General features: G+C 38.2%; 2 protein-coding genes across 14 annotated transcripts in view; one reads left to right on the top strand and one right to left on the bottom strand.

Annotated features, from left to right (window-relative positions):
- ANKS1B (ankyrin repeat and sterile alpha motif domain containing 1B) overlaps positions 1-26,174 on the bottom strand; it is a 1,107,306-nt gene that overhangs the window by 973,290 nt on the left and 107,842 nt on the right. The window lies entirely within an intron of this gene.
- LOC112832018 (dolichyl-diphosphooligosaccharide--protein glycosyltransferase subunit 4-like) lies at positions 5,434-5,760 on the top strand. The gene has a single exon (XM_025882522.2). It carries the CDS (start codon positions 5,434-5,436, stop codon positions 5,545-5,547), a length of 114 nt encoding a protein of 37 aa, XP_025738307.1. The 3' UTR covers positions 5,548-5,760.

Raw genomic sequence — 26,174 nt, 5'->3', positions numbered from 1 at the left:
AGGGGTTCTCTGTGCCTCCTGGATTTTAATGCCTGTTTCCTTCCTCACATTAGGGAAGTTTTCTGCTATAATTTGCTCCAATATACCTTCTGCCCCCCTCTCTCTCTCTTCTTCTTCTTCTGGGATCCCAATTATTCTAATGTTGTTTCGTCTTATCGTATCACTTATCTCTCGAATTCTGCCCTCGTGATCCTGTAGTTGTTTCTCTCTCTTTTTCTCAGCCTCTTTATTTTCCATCATTTGGTCTTCTATATCGCTGATTCTCTCTTCTGCCTCATTTATCCTAGCAGTTAGTGCCCCCATTTTGGATTGCACCTCATCAATAGCCTTTTTGATTTCGATTTGGTTAGATTTTAGTTCTTTTATTTCTCCAGAAAGGGTTTCTCTAATAACTTCCACGTTTTTTTCAAGCCCAGCTAGTATCTTTAAAGTCATGATTCTGAACTCTAGGTCCGACATCATACTAATGTCTGTATTGAGTAGGTCCCTGGCTGATGGTAGTACCTCTTGTTCTTTTTGCTGAGGTGATTTCTTTCGTCTTGTCATTTTGTCCAGAGGAGAATAGATGAATGAGAGAACGAAATGCTAACAGGTTTACAACGTCCCCAGCAAATATACTGTATACAAATCAGAAAAGACCTGAAACCAGGGGGAAAGAAAGGGAAAGAAAGAAAAAAGAAAGAGAAAAAAGAAAAAAAAAGATAAAAACAAAAACAAAACAATACAAAAATAGCAGAATATGATCAAATATGATCAGGCTAGTGCATAGATCAGTGCCACACACTAGATTTTGGGCGTATTTTGGTCTGTTAGAAAAAAGTGCCTCCTAAAATTTTAAAGGAAGAAAGACATATATGTACAAAATAAGGGTTGATACAATGAAGGGATGGAAGATGACTGTAAAGATGAAAATTATAAAAGGTTTTATAAAAGGACTTGGTAAGATAAGTTGTTTGAAAAAGGAAAGAAGATTTAAGAAAAGAAAAAAAAAAAAAGGAAAAAGGGAGAGAATGTGATCAGGCAGGAGACTAGAACAAAGCCATACACTAGTGATTTAGGGTATATTTTGATCTGTTAGAAGAAACTGTACCTCAAAATTTTAAAGAGAGAACAACTTATATATATATGCCAAAAATAAGGGTTACTACTATGAAGGGATAAAATATGACTCTAAAAATGAAAAATGAAAAAAAATTTTTTTTTTTAAAAAGGGATTGATAAGATGTTGGTTAAAAAAAAGGGAAAAAGAAAAATAAAAAAAACAGTCAACAAAAATTAACTTTGATGAAATAATGAATCATGGTTAAAAAAAAAAAAAAAAAAAAAAGCCATGAATCTATGTGCAGTATTCCCCTAGCGCTGGAGTTCTCCCGTTCTCCTTGATCGATCAACTTGGTCTTGGCTTGCTGGCTGTTTGTGCTGATCTTCTGGGGGAGGGGCCTGTTGCTGTGGTTTCCAAATGTCTTTGCCGGAGGCGGAATTGCCCCGCCCTTGTCGGTCCGGGCTAAGGAAGCTGCTCCGGTTTGCTCTCAGGAGCTTTTGTTCCCTGCAAGCTCTCCGTACAGCCTTGGAGGACCAGGGCAGAAATGGTGGCCTCCCAATCTCTACCCGGAGGAGCCGAGAACTCGGGGCCCCGCTCCTCAGTGTGCCCCCAGAGAAAAGCAGTCACTCCCGTGTCCCCGGTCTCCGGCCGCACTCCGTGCTCACCCGGCCTGTGACCGAGCGTTGCTATCTCTGGTACCCAACCCCGCGCAGAGTCTCCAAACCCAGCAGATCCCTGCAGTGCGTTCCCGCACCGCTCCTCCCCGGGAAGGAAGGGGAGTCTTCCTGGCTCTGCCGCCTGTTGGGTCCCTGCTGGAGGAGCAGTGGCCCGACTGGGCCGCGGGTCACAGTCTATGGCCACCCCGAGCTGAGAGCCCGCGACTCTGCTCCGTCTCTGCAGCCGGCTTCCCCGCTCCGATACCTGGGAGCTCTGGCGCACTCAGGCTCCCCCGGTCTCTCTGTGACCCCGAGGGTCCTGAGACCACACTGTCCCGGGAGGATTCCACCCCCCGCTTAGCCACTGCAGCGACGTCCCTCCGCGGAGCCGACTTCTAAAAGGTCCGATTTTGTGCTCCGCGGCTCTACCACTTGCCAGAAGCGGCCGGCGGAGGCCCCTCCCCCGCCGTCTATCCTCCCGAATATCGCCTCGGATTCACTTCTCCGCACGTCCTACCTTCCAGAACGTGGTCGCTTTTCTGTTCAGAGAGTTGTTGCTACTCTCTTCTTCGGTCTCCTGTTGAGTTCGTAGGTGTTCAGAATGGTTTGATCCCTATTCAGCTGAATTCCTGAGACCAGACGAAATCTAGGTCTCCTACTCCTCCGCCATCTTGCTCCGCCCCCTCTAATCCTCTTTTATTGTAATGTCTTTATCTGGTTTTGGTATCAGGGTAATGCTGGCCTCATCGAATGAATCTGGAAGTTTTCCTTCCTCCTATTTTTTGGGATAGTTTGAGAAGAACAGGTATTAATTCTCCTTTAAGTGGTTGGTAGACTCTTATACTGTTGATGGGAATGCAAATTGGTGCAGCCAGTCTGGAAAACAGTATGGAAGTTCCTCAACAAGTTAAAAACAGAACTACCCTACAACCCAGCAATTGTACTACTAGGTATTTATCCAAAGGATACAAACATTGTGATTCAAAGGGGCACAAGCACCCTAAAGTTTATATCAGCACTATTAACAATAACCAAAGTATGGAAAGAGCCCAGATGCCCATCAACTGATGAACGGATGAAGAAGAGGAGGTGTATATATATATATATATATACACATTCACATATATATACATACACACATATACATACAATGGAATATTACTCAGCCATCAAAAATAATGAAATCTTGCCATTTGCAGTATGTGATGGAACTAGAGTGTATTGTGCTAAGTGAAATAAGTCAGTCAGAGAAAGATAAACACCATGTAATTTCACTCATATGTGGAATTTAAGAAACAAAACAGATGAACACAGGGGAAGGAAAGGAAAAATAAAGTAAGATAAAGACAGAGAGGGAGGCAAACCATAAGAGACTCTTAACAATAGAGAAGAAACAGGGTTGCTGGAGGGGAGGTGAGTGGGGGATCGGCTAAATAGGTGATGGGCATTAAAGGGGCCATTTGTTGTGATGAGCACTGGGTGTTACATGTAAGTGATGAATCACTAGATTCTACTCTGAAACTAATACTATACTATATGTTAACTAACTTGAATTTAAATAAAGTCTTGAAGAAAAGACAAAAAAATAAATGTTTGGTAGAATTCACCTATGAAGCCAACCACCGGCCCTGGACTTTGTTTGCTGGGTTTTTTGTTTTTGTTTTTTAAGATTTTATTTATTTATTTGAAAGAGAGAAAGAGGGAGAGAGAGAGGGCATGCGAGCACAAGTGCAGGGAGCGGCAAAGGAAGAGGGAGAAGCAGGCTCCCACAGAGTAGGGAGTCCAACATGGGGCTCGACTCCAGGACCCTGGGATCATAACCTGAGCTGAAGGGAAGTGCTTAACCCACTGAGCCACCCAGGTGTCCCTATTTGCTGGGAATTTTTAAATCACTGGTCCAATTTCATTGCTGGTAACCAGTAATCAATCTGTTCAAATTTTCCATTTCTTCCTGCTTCAGTTTTGGTAGCTTATATAACTCTAGGACTTAATCCATTTTTTTCTAGTTTGTCCAATTTGCTGGCATATAATTTTTCACAATATTCTCCTATAATCCTTTATATTTTTGTGGTGCCAGTTGTTATTTTTCCTCTTTCATTTGTGATTTTGTTTGAGTCCTCTTTTTTTCTTTTGAGTCTCATTAAATGTTTATCAGTTTTGTTGTTCTTTTCAAAGAACCAGCTCCTACTTTCATAGATCTGTTCTTTTGGGGTTTTTTATAGTCTATTTCATTAATTTCTGCTCTAATCTTTATTATTTCCTTGCTTCTACTGGTTTGGGGATTTGTTTGTTCTTCTTTTTCTAGCTCCTTTAGGTATAAGATTAGGTTGTTCGTTCAAGATTTCTCTTGTTTCTTGAGGTAGGCCTGTATTGCCATAAACTTCCCTCTGGGAACTGCTTCTGCTGCATCCCAAACATTTGGACCATTGTGTTTTCATTTTCATTTGTCTCCACATATTTTTTTATTTCCTTTTTGATTTCTTGGTCAACCCATTCATTGTTAAGTAGCATGTTATTCAAGCTCCAGGTATCTGTGTTCTTTCCAGATTTTTTCTTGTGGTTCACTTCTAGTTTCATAGCATTTTGGTTGGAAAAGATACATGGTATGACTTTGATCTTTTTGAATTTGTTGAGGCTTGTTTTGTAGCCTAACATGTGATCTATTCTGGAGAATATTCATGTGCACTTGAAAAGAATGCATATTCTGCTGTTTTTGGATAGAATGTTCTAAATATATTTGTTAGATCCATCTCATCCAATGTCATTCAAAGCCACTGTTTCCTTGTTGATACTCTGTTTGGATGATATATCCACTGATGTAAGTGGAGAGTTAAAGTCCTTACTGTTACTGTACTACTATCAATTAAAAAAACTGATTCTGGTTCAACTTCATTTGTCCAAAGAACCTGAGGAATTTTGTCTTACATATCTGCCTTGATACTACAAAAAATAGCTACATATGTATAAACTGAATACATATAATAAAGGCAAAATTTTTTTTTACCTTAATACTCTGAATACACTGCTCCACTATCTTCTAGCATCCACTGTTACAGTCAGGAAGACCAAGGTCAATTTGATTCTCTCTCCTTTTTAAATAGTACCTGCTTGGGGCACATGGGTGGGTCAGTCATTAAGTGTCTGCCTTTGGCTCAGGTCATGATCCCAGGGTCCTGGGATCGAGCCCTGCATCAGGCTCCTTGCTCCATGAGGAAGTCTGCTTCTCCCTCTCCCACTCCCCCTGCTTGTGTTCCCTCTCTCACTGTGTCTCTCTCTGTCAAATAAATAAAATCTTTTAAAAATAAATAAATAAAATAAATACTACCTGCTTTTTCAGCCTTGATTCTTGTAATATGATTTTTGTCCCTAGGATTCAGAAATTCTGCCAGGATATATCTAAGGGCAGGTCTTTTTCCTCCAATAGTTTTGGTTACCACTTTCTCTGCACTTTCAGTTGAAAGACTCAAATCTGTCTTCATCTTGGGGAAATGTTATTTTCTTTTATTACTGTTTCCTCTATCTACTTATTCTCCCTTTCTAGAACATCTATGACTAGAATGTTAGATCCCTTGGATGTATCATACACACCTTTTTTCCTCTATTTCTCTCTGTGTTTTTTTCGTGCCTTCTGAAACACTATTTTAATCACATTTTTAATCACTGGTTTATTTTTCAAAAATGTCCACTCGTTGGAGCTAGTGCGCACACTGCATCGGAACAAGCCCAGCTAATAGGATGATCACAGATGTGCGGCTCGCCATCTTCACCAACAAGCTGGGCATGTCACTCTTCCTGCTTGTCGTTCTCTATCACTATGTGGCTGTCAACAATCCCAAGAAGCAGGAATGAAAGTGGCACTTTCTCTGCCCCAGGGTTCAGGGACATAGTCTGAGGCAAGATGGAGGGTGTGAGGGGCCTTCACATTTCCCTTCATCACTCTACCCATCACAATATACAAAGCAACTATACCTGGATTTTTCCAAACAACTTTTATTTCCTCAAAGTCTTCCTTAACCCTATGGAACAAGAAGCTGTCATTGAATAGGGCCCAGTATTGGGGCTTTCTTTTCTACTCCCTCCCCCCAGTATAAAAATATAGATTAAAAAAAAAAAGTCCATTCATTGTCTGAGTTATTATTTTTATGAACTCTTTCTTTTCTCTAATATTTATCTTAAGTCCCTAAGTAACTTGAAAGTCCCATCTTCTTGCTGTAGCCTTTATTTTAAATGTGTAACTTCAGAGTAAACCAAATTCTCTATCATCTAACTCAAATTTTCAATACACAAAACACATCAATAATGCTAGGTTTTTATAAATATAAAATAGCTATTTTTTACTTCCTTTTTAATTCCTACAAAACAGTTGAAGGCATTTTACAATCCCAAGCAGAAATACCACAATTACATTAAGTGACTCAAGGGACAGAGTTAATTTTATATGAATAGATTAAATTTGCTTGATTGCTCTTTTTCAGTGAGGAATCTGTTAATGTCAAGTTCAAAACTGATGGCTTTGTTTACTTTTGGCAAATACATATGGGGAAAACTCTTCTTAGCTAGATCAATATACTCTAAATCAGCCACAAACACTAGTCCAAGTTCCCCACAACTAAAAGAAATAAAAGACACCTAATAAAAATCCAAGAATTAGTGTTTTGAAAATTGAAGAATACAAGAGATTCAATAATATGCTCTTCCTTTCCAGCTCCTTTCTGTTTGACTTTCCATAAAAATCTGTACTAATAAGACATCTACATTTTCACTCTAAGCATAAACTTTAGTTTTCCAGGACAACAACCAAACATTCTGAGTAGCGGCTCTCCACCTCTGTATTTTCCAGCTCCAGAAACTAGTCCTGTGTGGAACTAAACTCTTTTGTTTTGGTTTTTTATCCTGACCATTTGAAACCCAAGAAATCATCAGAATACAAATGGTCTTCTGTGTTAAAAAGAGTGAAAAGAAGTTGAGCAAAGTCTTAACATGTTCAGAGAATTCTTATCTAAAATACCTATTCAGAAGATTAATGCCTCTTCTGCCACATACCCCAATCTCCAATCCCCTCCAGTTCAACTTTTCCAAATAAGGTTTTCCTCCCTCACCCTGCTCCAACGTGATCACCATGATGAAATCAGGACATAAGTAAAAACATCCTAAGTATTACTATACCTACTATTCCATTTCACAAATCTAGTTACACTAATCAAGAAGGAGATACTAAAAATTTAAGGAATTTTTTTTAATCTTTGGAATTTAGAACATTGTATTATGAGGTCCTTGGAGTTATTTGGGCAAAAATAGTAAGTTGAAAGGGGTGGAACATTTTTTCTAAAGAGGTCGCAAGGAAGTAAATAATAGGAACAATGACAATACTAATAATGCACTATCTCGCATACTGAAAGATGTTACTAAAACAGGGTAAAAGGCATACAGTTAGGGTAATAACATTTCACTGCCAGTCCTAAATACTGAAAATCTTTTGCAAGACTATGCAACATAATTATGCAGCCTGTATCAAGGAATATAGTAGTGGTTTTCAAATTATGTTCTTCAGAACCTCTCAGGGATCTCATATAAAACAGGTTCACATTCTGGGACTATTCTGCTTCATTCAGATTGCTATCTCCTTCATTCACTTATGCATAAAATAAATACTTAATAAACTGCTTATTCCATGCATGTACTGCGGTTAACTAGCACCTTCTAGGATCACACCTGTGAATAGAAGGGAAATAATCCCTACCCTCAGGAAGCCTAGTCTAGTCAAGAATACAAATACCAATCAAATAATCAGACAAGTAATTAATTAATGGCCATAGACAGAAACACTATAAAAGATAGGCATAGAGTGCTACAAATGCATATAACAGGGAGTTTTTGGTGAGTTCTATCCATCTTACGAGTTTTCTCATAGATTTTAGCTAAATAAAGGACACCTGCTCCCAAGCCACCAAAAAATGTAAGCTAACCTGGCACGTCCGGTGGCAATACCAAATCTAAACTCTCATGTCCTACTTTATCATGACACTGATTCAAAAAAAAAACCTACAGATTCAATCATTAAAGTATTTTAAGTATCTTTAAGTACCAGACACTATCTTAGATGCTTTAGGACTACAGAGGAACATTCACTTAAGAAATATCTCAAAACATTTTACTGAATGTCTGATATGTTAAGCATTGGAGACCATTTCCATGTAAGAATTACTTTCCAGCATTTCTCAGAAAATTTATAATTTTTTGAATTCCAAATCCCCCCTAAAAAAAAATCAGTCCAGAAATGAGGAAAATCAGAACTAAAATAAGTATTGTAATTCTGCTGTGAGAATTAAAGCTTAACAACAAGGAGACATTACTGGTTAAAAGAACATACAGATGTCAAGCTGGCAACAAGAGCAGTCAGTGCTGACACAACACAAGGAGCAGAAGGTTAAGGTCAACATTTCTAGGAACCATGGCAGGCAAACATAGAAGAGGGTCATAATTTAATTAGTCAATCTTGTTTGTAGCTATTGTCAGGTTATGTGTGTGTTCATGGCCCTATTTGCTGCCAAGAGTGAATCACTCTTGAAAATAAAATAAACATTAACATATTTATATAAGATACTTTATGTAAATCCTATGAGTAGTATTTCAAGAAATAACAAGTTTTACAAGCAAAGTAAGTCCTTACATTAGCAATTTGCCATGTGATTCTGTGTAGCCTATTAAGCTTTACTAGAAGTCTGAATGTTACATAATTTGAAAAACGCACTAACTGTTCACTGGTGTTTTCTAGTGTTTGAATATTCACTGGAGGCTGCACTACTAAACTTAATATTTCTCATATAATATATGAAATTTTAGGTATTCATAATAATGAATATAGCCTATAAAGACTGCTTTAAGTATTTTAAGAACAACTTATGCTTTCAGGAATTCCCAAAAATTTCTAAGAATTATGACTTCTTATTTCTAAAACTCAAAGTTTAATATTTATTGGGAATTTCAAAACACTACTTGGACTTCCTTCCTCTTTAGAGTTCTGAGTTTAGAAGAGGAACACAAACACGGACATCAAAAAAAAAAAAAAGTGTTACAGGTGTTACGATAAAATTCTACAATGAAAACACAAAGGCAAAAAACACAGGACAAATCAGCCTGTAAAAGTCTGGAGAAGGCTTCATAAAAAAAGGAGATCAGGGCTTGAGTTGTATCCTAAAGACAAAAAACAAAAAAACCCTATTTTCCAGGTAGAGTAGAGGGAGGTATAAGGTTGCTGACAGTAATACATACATAGGGAAGACTTTGTGCAAAGGCTGGGGTCATCAAAGTCTCTCAAGAATCTTAAGTAGTCTACTGATATGATCAAATATATATGTTAGAGCTCTTTAAAGAACACATGGAGAATGGTTTCAAAAGTGTGTGTGACGGGATTAGTAAAGCAATCAGACTACCACAGTCATTAGGCACATTCCACAAACAATACAATTCTACGTATTGTCAAAGACCCATTCATATCTGACCAGTGTAGAGAAAAATATGTAAGAGAAAGTGGAAATAGATGTATTAAGTTATAAATTGTAAAATAAGAATATTTTTAGAGAGAGAATGATGATATTGATCGCTTCATATTTTCATATAATCACTTAAAAAAGGAAGAAAAATCAGTATTTAAAAAAATCCTTGGGTGCCTGGGTGGCTCAGTCGTTGGGCGTCTGCCTTCGGCTCGGGTCATGATGCCAGGGTCCTGGGATCAAGTCCCGCATCGGGCTCCCTGCTCAGCAGGGGGCCTGCTTCCCCTCTCCCACTCCCCCTGCTTGTGTTCCTGCTCTCGCTCTCTCTGTCAAATAAATAAATAAAATCTTTAAAAATAAATAAATAAATAAATAAAAATAAAAAAATCCTTAGTATAGTAAATCAAATCGTTAAGAGCAATTTCTTTAAAAAGAGGTGTCTAGTTACTCTGTCACTACCCTCCTAAGGAATCTAAGGACACCTTATTTGTTTTCTAAGTCTTGTTACCCTCCTGATTCAGATTAACCTATAATTAAAAATACAGAATCAATAGAATTATTTTTAGTTGTGTATAAGTACCTAATTGTTTTCATTGCTATTTTTCTTTCAGATTATATTTAGGAAAAGCAATTTATTAGATGAACATCTATGAATCATAATCAGGCTAAAAGCTCTTATGTCTCCCTCCCCATCATCTCATTCTGTTGACAGTGTTATGCAGATTTTGTAAACAATTAAATCTGTTCACATGCAAACAATTTTGGTTTAATCATGAACAATAAAAGAGCTCACACACTTCTTTTATATTCTTCATGCTCTACCCATGATCCTTTTAAAAGCATACTAATATATCCTATTACGTATTCCAAAGCTGTTATACATAAGTGAATGTTCTTTTTCAAAATTCTTTTGACATGTCACTGGAACAGCTCCAGAAAAAAAAAAAAAAAAGCACTTTTGGGGAATTTAACTGAATCCTTTTTAGTAGCCAAATAAGAAGATGGTGGAGGAGGGAAGCCAAAGATTAAAATAAATGCATTATTCATTTTTAACATAGGTTTTCTCTTATTCTTCATTGTAACAGCTCTAGAAGTAATTTTACTGTTAACACTGAATTTTTGGAGTGGTGTTGTATAAATCATTTTTCCAAAGAAAGAAGCTAAAAAGATTTTCTGCTCACCATCAGTGCACAAAATTGAACAAGCAACAATCTTCACACACAATATGCTTCCAATGAGCATGCTCTTACGCATCAAAAAAGGAAAGAAAGCATTTCAGGATTGTATTTGTAAAAGGATATTAAAAAAAAAAAAAAGCACAGAGTAAGTTTCAGAGTGGAAAAACATGAAAGGCTCTCCTCCATAGTCAAAATCAGCACTAGACTGTTTTTCTAAGGTACATTTAAAGCAGAACATCTGTGTTATTTATATAATATCGACTAAGAAAAAGCACAAAGGTAGACTTAAGACAGCTAAAAAACCCAGTTTATATGCTATAAAATATTTTTATTTTTATCTGTCACCTGAACAAGGGTGCTATTATTCTGCCATGGCAAATATGTCCTAAAAATTGTCTCATATTTTCTATAATGCTAAGTAGTCTAGCTTGTTCATATGTCTTGCTTAATGCAGCTAAATACTATGAATGCTATTCAGTTATCAAAGATATAAAGTTTAAGGATATTCAAGTTTAGGGATATGCTAGGATCTTTAATACAGAATAACAAATTGATCTCATGCACCACTTTCACCTTCCCACTCAACATCCAAGTGCTACAGTCCCTTCTATTTTTCTCTTATACCATGCCACCAAACATTTTTACTGCAGCAGTGGGGAGAAATAGAATCCCGTAGGGGAGAAAGGGAGTGAAAAAGAGAAAATGTAAAGGTGGAGAAGACGACATGAGAAAGAAAAACTGGATTTATCTCCCTTAGCAGATGTCTCCAGAGAGTTCACCCAGTATTCCTAGACCAGATGGAAAGAACAGCATGGTACAGAATTCTCTATCCCTATACCCAGATGTCACAAGGAATGGAGAGGCAAACCTTGTTAGGAACTAACACTTTCATGTGGGCTGTGCCATTCATTTACTCATTCATATATAGACTAACCTCTAAATAGTGATTTTTTTTTCTTTTTGCTGCTTTTCTATGTGGGTGCCTCTCAAATTTCTTTTTTTTTTTTAAGATTTTATTTATTTATTTGACAGAGAGAGACACAGCAAGAGAGGGAACACAAGCAGGGGGAGTGGGAGAGGGAGACGCAGGCTTCCCTCGGAGCAGGAAGTCCGACACACGGCTTGATTCCAGGACCCTGAGATCATGACCTGAGCTGAAGGCAGATGCCTAATGACTGAGCCACCAAGGCGCCCCTCAAATTTATCAATCCTTGACCTCTCTCCAAAGCTCAATCATGTATTTCCAGGCTGTGCCAATGATCTTCTTAGAACCTCTATCTCAACATCCCCAAAACCCAAACTCATTTTTCCTGATGCTGGCGAAAAAAAGTTCTATCCCTTAATTTTTTCTATTTGGAAAAAAATCTCCAGGGGTTTCCCAATGACTGTTGAAAATATTTACAATCCTTTGACCTAATAACCAAGGATTTCATGATCCCACCTCAATCTAACTTTCAAAATGACATCACACTCTCCTTCACATACTCCTTGTTCAAACCACTGGACTATATATTATTAAGTGGAACATACCTGAGCATTTGTATCTTCTGCCTTTGTTCACATTAACTAATCTTCCCTCCTAGCTTACTCTGTGATAGATACTAAGTTAAACAGCAGCATACAAGATGAATAACAGATCTTAACAGATCTGAGTAACAGAACAGATTCTAAAATTCTTAAAGAAAGAAGGAGCATGGACTTTGGAGTTGGATAGTACTGGGGTATGAATTTCAATTTTGCAATTACTGACCGTGTGACTTTGGGCAAGTTCTTAAGCCGTGGACAGCTTCCTGACCTGTGAAATGAGAATAACATCATCTACCTTGGAGAGTTGCCAGGTGATTTAGATGAGATCTTTTAAAAGCCCGAGACAGTGTCTTGCATATAGCAAAGTCTCCATCCTTAGATATCATCATTACTTCCCAAAACAGAATGCACTCAAGACACTAATGAGTTAGCTCTAACGTGCCTAGATCCTGACCTACTACAGAGTGCAACTATAGCTTTCCTCTTCTCTTCTATATTTGGAATTTGTAGAGATAACTAAGGCTGAACCCACAGTTTATGCCTCTTTACCCTTTGCCTAGTGATCTTTCCACTCTCCCACACCATCACACTGCATCCCCAGACAATTTCAGGCAAGCAACATCAGTGTTAACGAGCAGTTAGTGTAAGAAACTAACAGAACCATATAGTTATGTGAGTGTCTTATACAGGCAAATAATTTGGTTTCCTTTTCAAATCTATATTCTTTAAGTAAGATTCAAAGCTACTTCATGGTGTAGGGGCACTGCCCAACTGTAATAATTTTCTACTCCAAGATACTGCCTACTTGAGGGGGGAAAGGGACAATTTAGACTTGTACTGAGCTAACTAGTACCCATGTTTCTATTCTACCCCAGTGATATTTTAGCATCCTTTATAGATTGGCCTCCTGGACTCCTAACTGCCCTTTATTCAAGTCTGTATATGGAAAATGATCTCAGGGGTAAAACTGGGTTATTTATACAGTGTTTGAAGAACTCCGCCAGTCTTGGTCTTAGTTCCAGAAGCAGTCAGTGCCAAGACATCCTAGACAGTGTAGAAAAGAGTAGTTGGGAAATCCTGGCAGCTGTGAATGCTTAGCAGCCAAGTAAGAGCTGCAAGTCACAATTTTTGGAAATTTTTTTACATGTAACTATACCTATGAAGGAAAGTAAGAAGCAGAGGAAAAGGAGCTTGACATAAAGCAAACTTATGAAGTCATCTACTTAACAGAAGCTGGAAAAGTAGGCAGACAGAACCTAGCTTAGAAGTCATGCAAAAAAGAAGGTCTGGGGTTCTTGTGGAGTTTTTTGGTCTCTATTCCATCTAAATTAGGAGTTCTTTTACTTAGACCTATGCCTCAACTTGGACTACACAGTAAATATTTGTGGGGAGCTGGCTGCCTATAATTCATTTCTTCCTTCTTTTGGTAACAACACTCCATTCATTTCAGAGAACTCCCTCTTCTTTATTGTATTCATTCTTGTTGGGACCATAAATCAATGTGCCCTGCCTCCCTCTTAAACAGAGATGACTAATAATCCAAGCTCTGCCAAGGAGATGGTCTCCAAAATTTAGATCTAAAGTGGAGTGGCTTAAGGATGGAAAGATCATGTCACAGAACTGGAGCTCTGACGAGAAAACCCTGCTGTTTATTTTTTTTATTTAAATTCAATTAGCCAAGGTATAGTACATCATTAGTTTTTGATGTAATGTTCAATGATTCATTAGTTGAGTATAACACCCCGTGCTCATCACATCACGTGCCCTCTTTAATGCCCATCACCCAGTTACCCCGTCCCCCCACCCACCTCCATTTTTGCGACCCTCGGTTTGTTTCCCAGAGTCAAGAGTCTCATATGGTTTGTCTCCCTCTCTGATTTCTTCCCATTCAGTTTTCCCTCCCTTCCCCTATTGTCCTCTGCACTACTCCTTATATTCCACATATGAGTGAAACCATATAATTGTGTTTCTCTGCTTGGCTTATTTCACTTAGCATAATACCCTCTAGTTCCATCCATGTGGATGTAAATGGTAGATATTCATCCCTTCTGATAGTTGAATAATATTCCATTGTATATATGAACCACATCTTCTTTATCCATTCATCCGTTGAAGGACATCTCAGCTCCTTTCATGGTTTGGCTAGTTTGGACATTGCTACTATGAACATTGGGGTGCATGTGCCCCTTCTTTTCGCTATGTATCTTTGGGGTAAATACCCAGTAGTGCAATCACTGGGTCATACGGTAGCTCTATTTTTAACGTCCTGAGGAATCTCCATACTGTTTTCCTGCTGTTTAGACACCTAATGCTGCCCTGAGCCTCATCTTGAGCCCTTTCTTTAATTCTGTGAACCACCTAGTAACTTCCCAATAGATTCCTTTTCTGCTTCCTTAGGAAGAGTTGGTTTCTACTGCCGACAACCTAAGAATCCCTGATGTGGAGCTGAAACCACCTTTGTGCCTAGTCTTCCCAACTGAAAAATACAAATACTTTAAATGAAACTACCCTTTACTAGGATAGTTTTTACGGCTCTATTAAAGAAGTACCAAGCATATGTTTATCAAACATATAGAACTTAAAGGAACATTTTTTCTTTTTTGCTTACCTACTTTTCCTCACCTTTATCAGAATTAACTTTGTTCTCTGCCACATTTCCCCATTACTCCATTTGCTTCATATTTGAGCCAAGATTTACTGTATTAAGATTAGCTACATTGATTTGTTTGCTTATTTGCCATCCCACGCAGGAAAGTAATTTATGTGGCTCACACCCTGGCTTACGTGTCGATTTTTTTCTTAGCATTTTCCCACCATTGCCCCTTATTCCAATGCTTTTTCCTAAAAATGTAGTATTGTGTTAAGAGTATATTGTTAAAAAAAAAAAGGAGTAATTTGTCAAAAAATTAATTGTCAAAGGTATGATTCTAGTAATTGCTCTCCCAGGTCTCTTCTACGAAATAAATTACAAGATGATGTGAATTTGTACGTTAGCCTATATAATTAACAGAAGTTTAGAAATCTGAAAAATATACCAATCACTTTATCTAAGCCTATCATTTTACAGATAAGGGAATTATGGTATTCTTAGGCCATGCTTCCTGATTTCCAGCATCACCACTGATTTATTTTTGTTTTTAAATTTCTTCTTTCGTTCAAAGGTGGTCCAAGGAAGAAAATAATAAGACATATGTTCCATAATCCCTCTTCAACAAGAGAGGAAAAAAAAGAACCTGACATCCCCACTTAAGTCAGTGGCACCACTAATCTCTCAGTAATTTAAAAGCCAAACCTTACAGTTCTCTTCAACTTACCCTTTCCTTAAATCTTCTACTTCCCAAGATCACTGTAAAAATCAAATAAAAGCAATGTATGAGCTATAGCATGTTATATGAGTCGGGTGCCTGGGTGGCTCAGTCGGTTAAGCGACTGCCTTCAGCTCAGGTCATGATCCCAGCATCCTGGGATCAAGACCCACATCGGGCTCCCTGCTCGGCAGGAAGCCTGCTTCTCCCTTTCCCACTCCCCCTGCTTGTGCTCCCTCTCTCGCTGTCTCTCTTCTCTGTCAATTAAATAAATAAAATCTTTTAAAAAAATGCTATATACGTCAAAAGGTCAGTGTTGCTATTGTTTGTCCTTTCTCTTCCCATGCCACCAACCTAGTCAAAGCCATCATCACCTTACATCAGAATTAGAACAAAAACCAACATACCTCCATTTCTTCCCCATTCTAACCCATCTTAGAGACAACTTTTGATATGAATCTCTTAATTCCACCAAATTCTTAAGAAAGAAATAATGCCCATGGTACACTTAACTCTTTTACAGAACAGAAAAATAGGAAACACTTCCAAATGTGTTTTTGAATGCCAGGATGACAATACCAAAACTGTATAAGGATATCTCAAGAAAGCAAAATCAAAGGCAAAATCTATGAATGCAAACTCCTAAATGAAGTATCAGGAAATCAAATCCTACAATAGATCAAAGGATGATCAAGTTCAGTCTATTCTAGTAATATAATGCAATTTACTACTGGAACAGCTTAAGAAAGAAAAATTATATAAAATAAAAATAAAATAAAAATTATATCATCTCAATAGAAGCAGGAAAAGCTTTCTATAAAATTCAACACCAATTCATGATTTAAAAAAAAAAGAAACTAGCAAACTAGTAATAAAATGGAACTGTCTCAGACTGTTTATAGAGTTTCTATTTTAAAAACTTACGGCATTTAGAAGTCAGGAGAGTGATAATCCTTTGGGAGTAGTAAATGCAAATGAGTAAGAGAAGAGCTTCAGGAGAGCTGATTTGTTGATCTGAGTGCTTATGACGCAAATGTGTTCAGTTTACGAGAACTGTGCTATACAAATATTATATGCATACCTCCTGTATGCATTATACCGCGAAAATAAATAAAAATAAAAATCTACAGCAATCATCATACTTAATGAAACAATGAAAACTTTCTTCTTGAGACCAGGAAACCAAATAAAGATGCCACTAACACCACTGCTCTTCAACACTTTACTGGAAGTCATAGCCAATGCAGTAGGCAAGAAAAGGAAATAAAAGACAGAAGCAATCAAAAGGAAGAAATAAAATTAGTAGAAAATCCAAAGGAACATAAAGATAAATTATTAGACTTAATAAGGAAATATAGCAAAATCATTGGATTTGAGGTCAAAATAAAAAAGCAACTAGTTTCATACATCAGTAGCAGCAGCAAAAAAAAAAAATGTATATATATATATACATATAGACACAGAAGTTTTTAAATGGTACCATTAATAATATCAAATATATAAAATACTTAGTAATAAAACTAATGAAAGATGAGTAAGATCTCTACAGAGAACACTAGAAAATATTTTAAATATTTATGTATATGTATATTGTCATCACATGTACATCTTAAAAAAAATCACATGTACAGCCTAAATATACGCTATTTTTATTTGTCATTCATATCTCAATAAAGCTAGAAAAAAATTTGTAAGGAGACCTAAATAAATGGAGAAATATACCATCCTCATGGAGTAAATACTGATAATACTGTTCTATAGAGTCAATGAAATTTCAATAAAAATCTCAGTAGTTTTGTAGAAACTGACAAGCTAATTCTAAAATTAACACAGGAAAAAAAAATCAAAAGAATCCTGAAGGGAAGACGCACGCCATCAGACATCAAGATAACAGGAATAAAATAGCATGATTCTTTCTGTCAAATAAATAAAATCTTTTTAAAAGGGGGGGTGTGGTGCCTGGGTGGCTCAGTTGGTTAAGTGTCTGCCTTCAGCTCAGGTCATGACCCCAGGGTCCTGGAATCGAGCCCCAGGTGCTCAGACACCTTCTCCCTCACCCTCTGCCAGCTGCTCCCCCTGCTTGTGCTCTCTCTCTCTCCGTCAAATAAATAAAATCTTTAAAAATAATAAAATAGGGGGGCAGAGCAAGATGGCGGAGGAGTAGGAGACCTAGATTTCCTCTGGTCTCAGGAATTCAGCTGAATAGGGAACAAACCATTCTGAACACCTATGAACTCAACAGGAGATCGAAGAGGAGAGTAGCAACAACTCTCTGAACAGAAAAGCGACCACTTTCTGGAAGGTAGGACGTGTGGAGAAGTGAATCTGAGGCGATATTCATAGATGGCGGGGGAGGGGGCCTCCGTCGGCCGCTTCTGGGAAGTGCTAGAGCCGCGGAGCACAAAATCGGAACTTTTAGAAGCTGGCTCCATGGAGGAACGTGGCTCCAGTGGCTAAGCGGGAGGTGGAACCCTCGTGGGACAGTGTGGTCTCAGGACCCTCGGGGTCACGGAAAGACCGGGGGTGCCTGAGTGCAGCAGAGCTCCCAGGTATCGGAGCGGGGAAGCCGGCTGCAGAGACGGAGCCGAGGCACGGACTCTCAGCTCGGGGTTGCCATAAACTGTGATCTGCGGCCCAGTCGGGCTACTGCTCCTCCAGCAGGGACCTAACAAGCGGCAGAGCCAGGGAGACTCCCCTTCCTCCCCCGGGAGGAGCGGCGCGGGAACACACCGCAGGGATCTGCTGGGTTTGGAGACTCCACACAGGGTCGGGTGCCAGAGATAGAAACGATCCGTCACAGGCCGGGTGAGCTCGGAGTGCGGCCAGAGACCGGGGACACGGGAGTGACTGACTACTTTTCTCTGGGGGCACACTGAGGAGCGGAGCCCCGAGTTCTTGCCTCCTGGGGGGCGGAGATTGGGAGGCCACCATTTTCACCCTGGTCCTCCAAAGCTGTACCGAGAGCTTGCAGGGAACAAAAGCTCCTGAGAGCAAACCCGAGCAGCTTGCTTAGCTGGGACCGACAAGGGCGGGGCAATTCCGCCTCTGGCAAAGACATTTGGGAACCACGGCAACAGGCCCCTTCCCCAGAAGATCAGCACAAACAGCCAGCAAGCCAAGACCAAGTTTACCGATCAAGGAGAACGGGAGAACTCCAGCGCTAGGGGAATACTGCACATAGAATTCATGACTTTTTTTAACATGATTCATTACTTTTTCAAAGTTAATTTTTTTATTGTTTTTTTTAATTTCTCTTTTTCCCTTTTTCAACCAACATCTTATCAATCCCTTTTTTTTTAAAAAATACATTATTTTTCATTTTTAGAGTCATATTTTATCCCTTCATAGTAGTTACCCTTATTTTTGGCATATATATATAAGTTGTTCTCTCTTTAAAATTTTGAGATACAGATTCTACTAACAGATCAAAATATACCCTAAATCACTACTGTATGGCTTTGTTCTAGTCTCCTGCCTGATCACATTCTCTCCTTTTTTTTTAAATCTTCTTTCTTTTTTCAAACTTATCGTATCAATTCCTTTTATAAAATCTTTTATAATTTTCATCTTTACACTCATCTTCCATCCCTTCATTGTATCAACCCTTATTTTGTATATATAAGTCTTTCTTCCTTTAAAATTTTAGGAGGAAATTTTTTCTAACAGACCAAAATATGCCCAAAATCTAGTCTGTGGCACTGATCTATGCACTAGCCTGATCACATGTGATCATATTCGGGTTTTTTTTGTATTGTTCTGTTTTTGCTTTTAATCTTTTTCTTTTTGATTTTTTTTCTTTCTTTCTTTTCTCTTTATTTTTTCTTTCTTTCCCTTTCTTGTCCCCCGGTTTCAGGTCTTTTCTGATTTGTATAGAGTATATTCGCAGGGGATGTTCTTACTGTTGGCATTTTGTTCTCTCATTGATCTATTCTCCTCTGGACAAAATGACAAGACGAAAAAAATCACCTCAGCAAAAAGAGCAAGAGGTAGTACCGTCAGCCAGGGACCTAACTCAATACGGACATTAGTACGATGTCGGACCTAGAGTTCAGAATCATGACTTTAAAGATACTAGCTGGGCTTGAAAAAAGCGTAGAAGTTATTAGAGAAAACCTTTCTGGAGAAATAAAAGAACTAAAATCTAACCAAGTCGAAATCAAAAAGGCTATTAATGAGGTGCAATCAAAAATGGGGGCACTAACTGCTAGGATAAATGAGGCAGAAGAGAGAATCAGTGATATAGAAGACCAAATGATGGAAAATAAAGAGGCTGAGAAAAAGAGAGATAAACAACTACAGGATCACGAGGGCAGAATTCGAGAGATAAGCGATATGATAAGACGAAACAACATTAGAATAATTGGGATCCCAGAAGAAGAAGAAAGAGAGAGAGGGGCAGAAGGCATATTGGAGCAAATAATAGCAGAGAATTTCCCTAATGTGAGGAAGGAAACAGGCATCAAAATCCAGGAGGCACAGAGAACCCCTTTCAAAATCAATAAAAATAGGTCAACACCCCGACATCTAATAGTAAAACTTAGGAGTCTCAGAGACAAAGAGAAAATCCTGAAAGCAGCTCGGGAGAAGAGATATGTAACCTACGATGGTAGAAACATTAGATTGGCAACAGACCTATCCACAGAGACCTGGCAGGCCAAAAAGGACTGGAAGGATATCTTCAGAGCACTAAACAAGAAAAATATGCAGCCAAGAATACTATATCCAGCTAGGCTATCACTGAAAATAGAAGGAGAGATAAAAAGCTTCCAAAACAAACAAAAACTAAAGGAATTTGCAAACACGAAACCAGCCCTCCAAGAAATATTGAGAGGGGTCCTCTAAGCAAAGAGAGAGACTAAAAGCAGCACAGATCAGAAAGGAACACAGACAATATACAGTAACACTCACCTTACAGGCAATACAATGGCACTAAATTCATACCTCTCAATAGTTACCCTGAATGTAAATGGGCTAAATGCCCCAATCAAAAGACACAGGCTATCAGACTGGATTAAAAAACAAGACCCATCAATATGCTGTCTGCAAGAGACTCATTTTATTCCCAAAGACACCCCCAGATTGAAAGTGAGGGGGTGGAAAACCATTTACCATGCTAATGGACACCAAAAGAAAGCTGGGGTGGCAATCCTTATATCAGAAAAATTAGATTTTAAACCAAAGATTGTAATAAGAGATGAGGAAGGACACTATATCCTACTTAAAGGGTCTATCCAACAAGAAGATCTAACAATTGTAAATATCTATGCCCCGAACATGGGAGCAGCCAATTATATAAGGCAATTAATAACAAAAGCAAAGAAACACATTGACAACAATACAATAATAGTGGGGGACTTTAACACCCCCCTGACTGAAATGGACAGATCATCTAAGCAAAAGATCAACAAGGAAATAAAGACTTTAAATGACACACTGGACCAAATGGGCTTCACAGACATATTCAGAACATTCCATCCCAAAGCAATGGAATACACATTCTTCTCTAGTGCCCATGGAATATTCTCCAGAATTGATCACATCCTAGGTCACAAATCAGGTCTCAACCGGTACCAAAGGACTGGGATCATTCCCTGCATATTTTCAGACCACAATGCTTTGAAACTAGAACTCAATCACAAGAGGAAAGTCGGAAAGAACTCAAATGCATGGAGGCTAAAGAGCATCCTACTAAGGAATGAATGGGTCAACCAGGAAATTAAAGAAGAATTAAAAAAATTCATGGAAACCAATGAAAATGAAAACACAACTGTTCAAAATCTTTGGGATACAGCAAAGGCAGTCCTGAGAGGAAAGTATATAGCAATACAAGCCTTTCTCAAGAAACAAGAAAGGTCTCAAATACACAACCTAACCCTACACCTAAAGGAGCTGGAGAAAGAGCAGCCAATAGAGCCTAAACCCAGCAGGAGAAGAGAAATAATAAAGATCAGAGCAGAAATCAATGAAATAGAAACCCAAAAGAACAGTAGAACAGATCAACGAAACTAGGAGCTGGTTCTTTGAAAGAATTAACAAGAATGATAAACCCCTGGCCAGACTTATCAAAAAGAAAAGAGAAATGACCCAAATCAACAAAATCATGAATGAAAGAGGAGAGATCACAACCAACAACAAAGAAATACAAACAATTATAAGAACATATTATGAACAACTCTATGCCAGCAAATTAGATAACCTGGAAGAAATGGGTGCATTCCTAGAGATGTATCAACTACCAAAATTGAACCAGGAAGAAATAGAAAACCTGAACAGACCTATAACCACTAAGGAAATTGAAACAGTCATCAAAAATCTCCCAAGAAACAAAAGCCCAGGGCCAGACGGCTTCCCTGGGGAATTCTATCAGACATTTCAAGAAGAATTAATACCTATTCTCCTGAAACTGTTCCAAAAAATAGAAATGGAAGGGAAACTTCCAAACTCATTTTATGAGGCCAGCATTACCTTGATCCCAAAACCAGACAAAGACCCCATCAAAAAAGAGAATTACAGACCAATATCCTTGATGAACATGGATGCAAAAATTCTCACCAAAATACTAGCCAATAGGATCCAACAGTACATTAAAAGGATTATTCACCATGACCAAGTGGGATTTATTCCTGGGCTGCAAGGCTGATTCAACATCCGCAAATCAATCAACGTGATACAATACATTAACAAAAGAAAGAACAAGAATCATATGATCCTCTCAATAGATGCAGAAAAAGCATTTGACAAAGTACAACATCCTTTCTTGATCAAAACTCTTCAGAGCATAGGGATAGAGGGTACCTACCTCAATATCATAAAAGCCATCTATGAAAAACCTACAGCGAGTATCATTCTCAATGGGGAAAGGCTGAGAGCCTTTCCCCTAAGGTCAGGAACGCGGCAGGGATGTCCACTCTCACCACTGCTATTCAACATAGTATTAGAAGTCCTAGCCACAGCAATCAGACAACAAAAAGAAATCAAAGGCATCCAAATCGGCAAAGAGGAAGTCAAACTCTCACTCTTTGCAGATGATATGATACTGTATGTGGAAAACCCAAAAGACTCCACCCCAAAACTGCTAGAACTCATACAGGAATTCAGTAAAGTGGCAGGATATAAAATCAATGCACAGAAATCAGTGGCATTCCTATACACCAACAACAAGACAGAAGAGAGACAAATCAAGGAGTCGATCCCATTTACAATTGCACCCAAAACCATAAGACACCTAGGAATAAATTTAACCAAAGAGGCAAGGGATCTGTACTCAGAAAACTATAAAATACTCAGGAAAGAAATTGAAGAAGACACAAAGAAATGGAAAAACATTCCATGCTCATGGATTGGAAGAACAAACATTGTGAAGATGTCAATGCTACCTAGCGCAATCTACACATTCAATGCAATCCCCATCAAAATACTATCCACTTTTTTCAAAGAAATGGAACAAATAATCCTAAAATTTGTATGGAACCAGAAGAGACCCCGAATAGCCAGAGGAATATTGAAAAAGAAAAGCAAAGCTGGCGGCATCACAATTCCAGACTTCCAGCTCTATTACAAAGCTGTCATCATCAAGACAGTATGGTACTGGCACAAAAACAGACACATAGATCAATGGAACAGAATCGAGAGCCCGGAAATGGACCCTCAACTCTATGGTCAACTCATCTTTGACAAAGCAGGAAAGAATGTCCAATGGAAAAAAGACAGTCTCTTCAACAAATGGTGTTGGGAAAATTGGACAGCCACATGCAGAAGAATGAAACTGGACCATTTCCTTACACCACACACAAGAATAGACTCCAAATGGTTGAAAGACCTAAACGTGAGACAGGAGTCCATCCAAATCCTAAAGGAGAACACAGGTAGCAACCTTTTCGACCTTAGCCGCAGCAACTTCTTCCTAGAAACATCGCCAAAGGCACGGGAAGCCAGGGCAAAAATGAACTATTGGGATTTCATCAAGATAAAAAGCTTTTGCACAGCAAAAGAAACAGTCCACAAAACCAAAAGACAGCCGACAGAATGGGAGAAAATATTTGCAAATGACATAGCAGATAAAGGGCTAGTATGCAAAACCTATAAAGAACTTATGAAACTCAACACCCAAAGAACAAATAATCCAATCAAGAAATGGGCAGAAGACATGAACAGACATTTTTCCAAAGAAGACATCCAAATGGCCAAGAGACACATGAAAAAGTGCTCAACATGGCTCGGCATCAGGGAAATCCAAATCAAAACCTCCATGAGATACCACCTCATACCAGTCAGAATGGCTAAAATTAACAAGTCAGGATACGACAGATGCTGGCGGGGATGTGGAGAAAGGGGAACCCTCCTACACTGTTGGTGGGAATGCAAGCTGGTGCAGCCACTCTGGAAAACAGTATGGAGGTTCCTCAAACAGTTGAAAATAGAGCTACCATATGATCCAGCAATTGCACTACTGGGTATTTACCACAAAGATACAAATGTAGGGACCCGAAGGGGTACGTGCACCCCAATGTTTATAGCAGCAATGTCCACAATAGCCAAACTGTGGAAAGAGCCAAGATGTCCATCGACAGATGAATGGATAAAGAAAAGGTGGTATATATACACAATGGAATATTATGCAGCCATCAAAAGGAATGAGATCTTGCCATTTGCAACGACGTGGATGGAACTGGAGGGTGTTATGCTGAGTGAAATAAGTCAATCAGAGAAAGACATGTATCATATGACCTCACTGATAGGAGGAATTCTTAATCTCAGGAAACAAACTGAGTGTTGCTGAGTGGTGGGGGGTGGGAGGGATGGGGTGGCTGGGTGACAGACATTGGGGAGGGTATGTGCTATGGTGAGCGCTGTGAATTGTGCAAGACTGTTGAATCACAGATCTGTACTCTGAAACAAATAATGGAAGATATGTTAGGAAAAAAAGAAAAAGAAGAAGATAGCAGGAGGGGAAGAATGAAGGGGAGTAAGTCGGAGGGGGAGACGAACCATGAGAGACGATGGACTCTGAAAAACAAAGTGAGGGTTCTAGAGGGGAGGGGGGTGGGGGGATGGGTTAGCCTGGTGATGGGTATTAAGGAGGGCTCGTTCTGCGTGGAGCACTGGGTGTTATGCACAAAGAACGAATCATGGAACACTACATCAAGAACTAACGATGTAATTATGGTGGTTAACATAACAATAAAAAAATAAAAATAAATAAAAAAATAAAATAAAAATAAAAATAATAAAATAGTGTGATACTGCTTAGCATAATACTTTCTAGCTCCATCCACGTCATCACAAATGGCAAGATTTCATTCTTTTTTATGAATGAGTGATGATATTCCATTGTATATATATGCCACATGGGGGAAAAAAGAGAGGCAAATGAAGAAAACAGAACTCTTAACTATAGAGAACAAACTGAGGGTTACTGGAGGGGAGGTGGGCAGGGAAATGGGTTAAATAGGTAATAGGGATTAAGGAGTGCACTTCTGATGAGCACTGGGTATTGTGTGTAAGTGCTGAATCACTAAGTTGTACACCTGAAACTAATAGTTCACTGTATGTTAACTACTGGAATTTAAATAAAAATTTGGAAAAAGAAAAAAATAGTGTCATGCACAAGGATAAATACATGGACCAATGGAACAGAACGGATTACAAAAGAGACCCACATATGTATTTTTTTCAAGTGTCACTGTAGAGTGGTAGAAAAAGAATGATCTTTTCAGTAAGTGGTTCTGGTTCAACTGAGTATCAATATGAGGACTGAAAACTGACATATACCTCACATCATCTCTAAAGTTCAATTCCTAATAAATAAGAGTTCTAACTGTGAAAGAATAATAAAACTTCTAGTAGTTAACATAAGGAAATAACTCATGACCTTGATGAGGCAAAAAGTCTTACATTGGACACAAAAAGCACTAATCACAAAGGAAAATATTGATACATTGAACTAGTTAAAATTAATAATTCCTACTCATCAAAGACAACATTAATAAAGTGAAAAGGCAAACCAGAGATGAGAAAATATATACCCGCTAGAATGGCTAAAGTTAAAGCCTAACAATACCAAATGATAGGATAGAGAGCACTCACATATTTCTAGAAGTATAAATTTTGTATAGGCACTCCTAAAACAAGTTACCATAACCTAGTAATACCATTCCTGGGTATATATTCAACAAAAATATGTACTATCAATTGGAAGGAAGCATAAGGCATGTTTCTGAATGTTAGTAATATTCTATCTCTTATTCTGGGTGGTAACTGCATGGGTTTTTTGTTTTGTAATAATTAAGTTGTACACTTATACTGAGTGCCCTTTTCTGCATGTATGATATACTCCAATTTAAAAAAAAAAATTAGGGGAAGAAAAAAGACAGAGGAGAAAAAAATCACCAGTGTAAAACAAAAATCAGAAATGTCCATCTAGCAACCTGATAACTATTTTTATTGGCACAAATGACCCAGTGATAAAATAAGGACATGATATTTTGAACTTGATATTTTAGTTCATCTGTACAGCTTCAGGAAATTTCATTAGGCTTTCTTTAATACTGAAAACAATTTTAAAAGACTCATATTGTTTTTGTGAACCCCTTGGCATTCATCGATCCTAGATTGGGAATCAGTGCTCCAATCTAAAAAGAAATCAAATCACCAAAATATTTAGTAAATTTTGCCTCTTCTCTCTATAACTGTTGTATTTACATTGGAAATTACCTCATTAGGAAAATGATAGGTATACCAATCCTAAATTAACATTTTAAAATAAAACCACAAGGATCTTTTTCTCAATTCTTCCCAATAATGCATATATTATAATCTGAAGTTTTTTCCATGTAATTCCCAAATCTATGTTCTTTGCTTGTCCATCTGTCAGACTCAAAGCTTAATCACATACAAGCTGTGACTTTGGACAAGTTTCTTAATCTGTGCCTCCAGTTTCCACATCTGAAATGAAGATGATGTTACTAATACTT

Source organism: Callorhinus ursinus, unplaced genomic scaffold, assembly GCF_003265705.2.
Source record: "Callorhinus ursinus isolate GAN/ISIS: 27379988/994484 unplaced genomic scaffold, GSC_fseal_2.0 scaffold14, whole genome shotgun sequence".
NCBI lineage: Eukaryota > Metazoa > Chordata > Mammalia > Carnivora > Otariidae > Callorhinus > Callorhinus ursinus.
This window is presented reverse-complemented; position numbering and strand designations above follow the sequence as displayed.

Coding starts and splice junctions, on each gene's coding strand:
- LOC112832018 (XM_025882522.2), top strand. CDS start 5,434: ATGATCACAGATGTGCGGCTCGCCATCTTCACCAACAAGCTGGGCATG.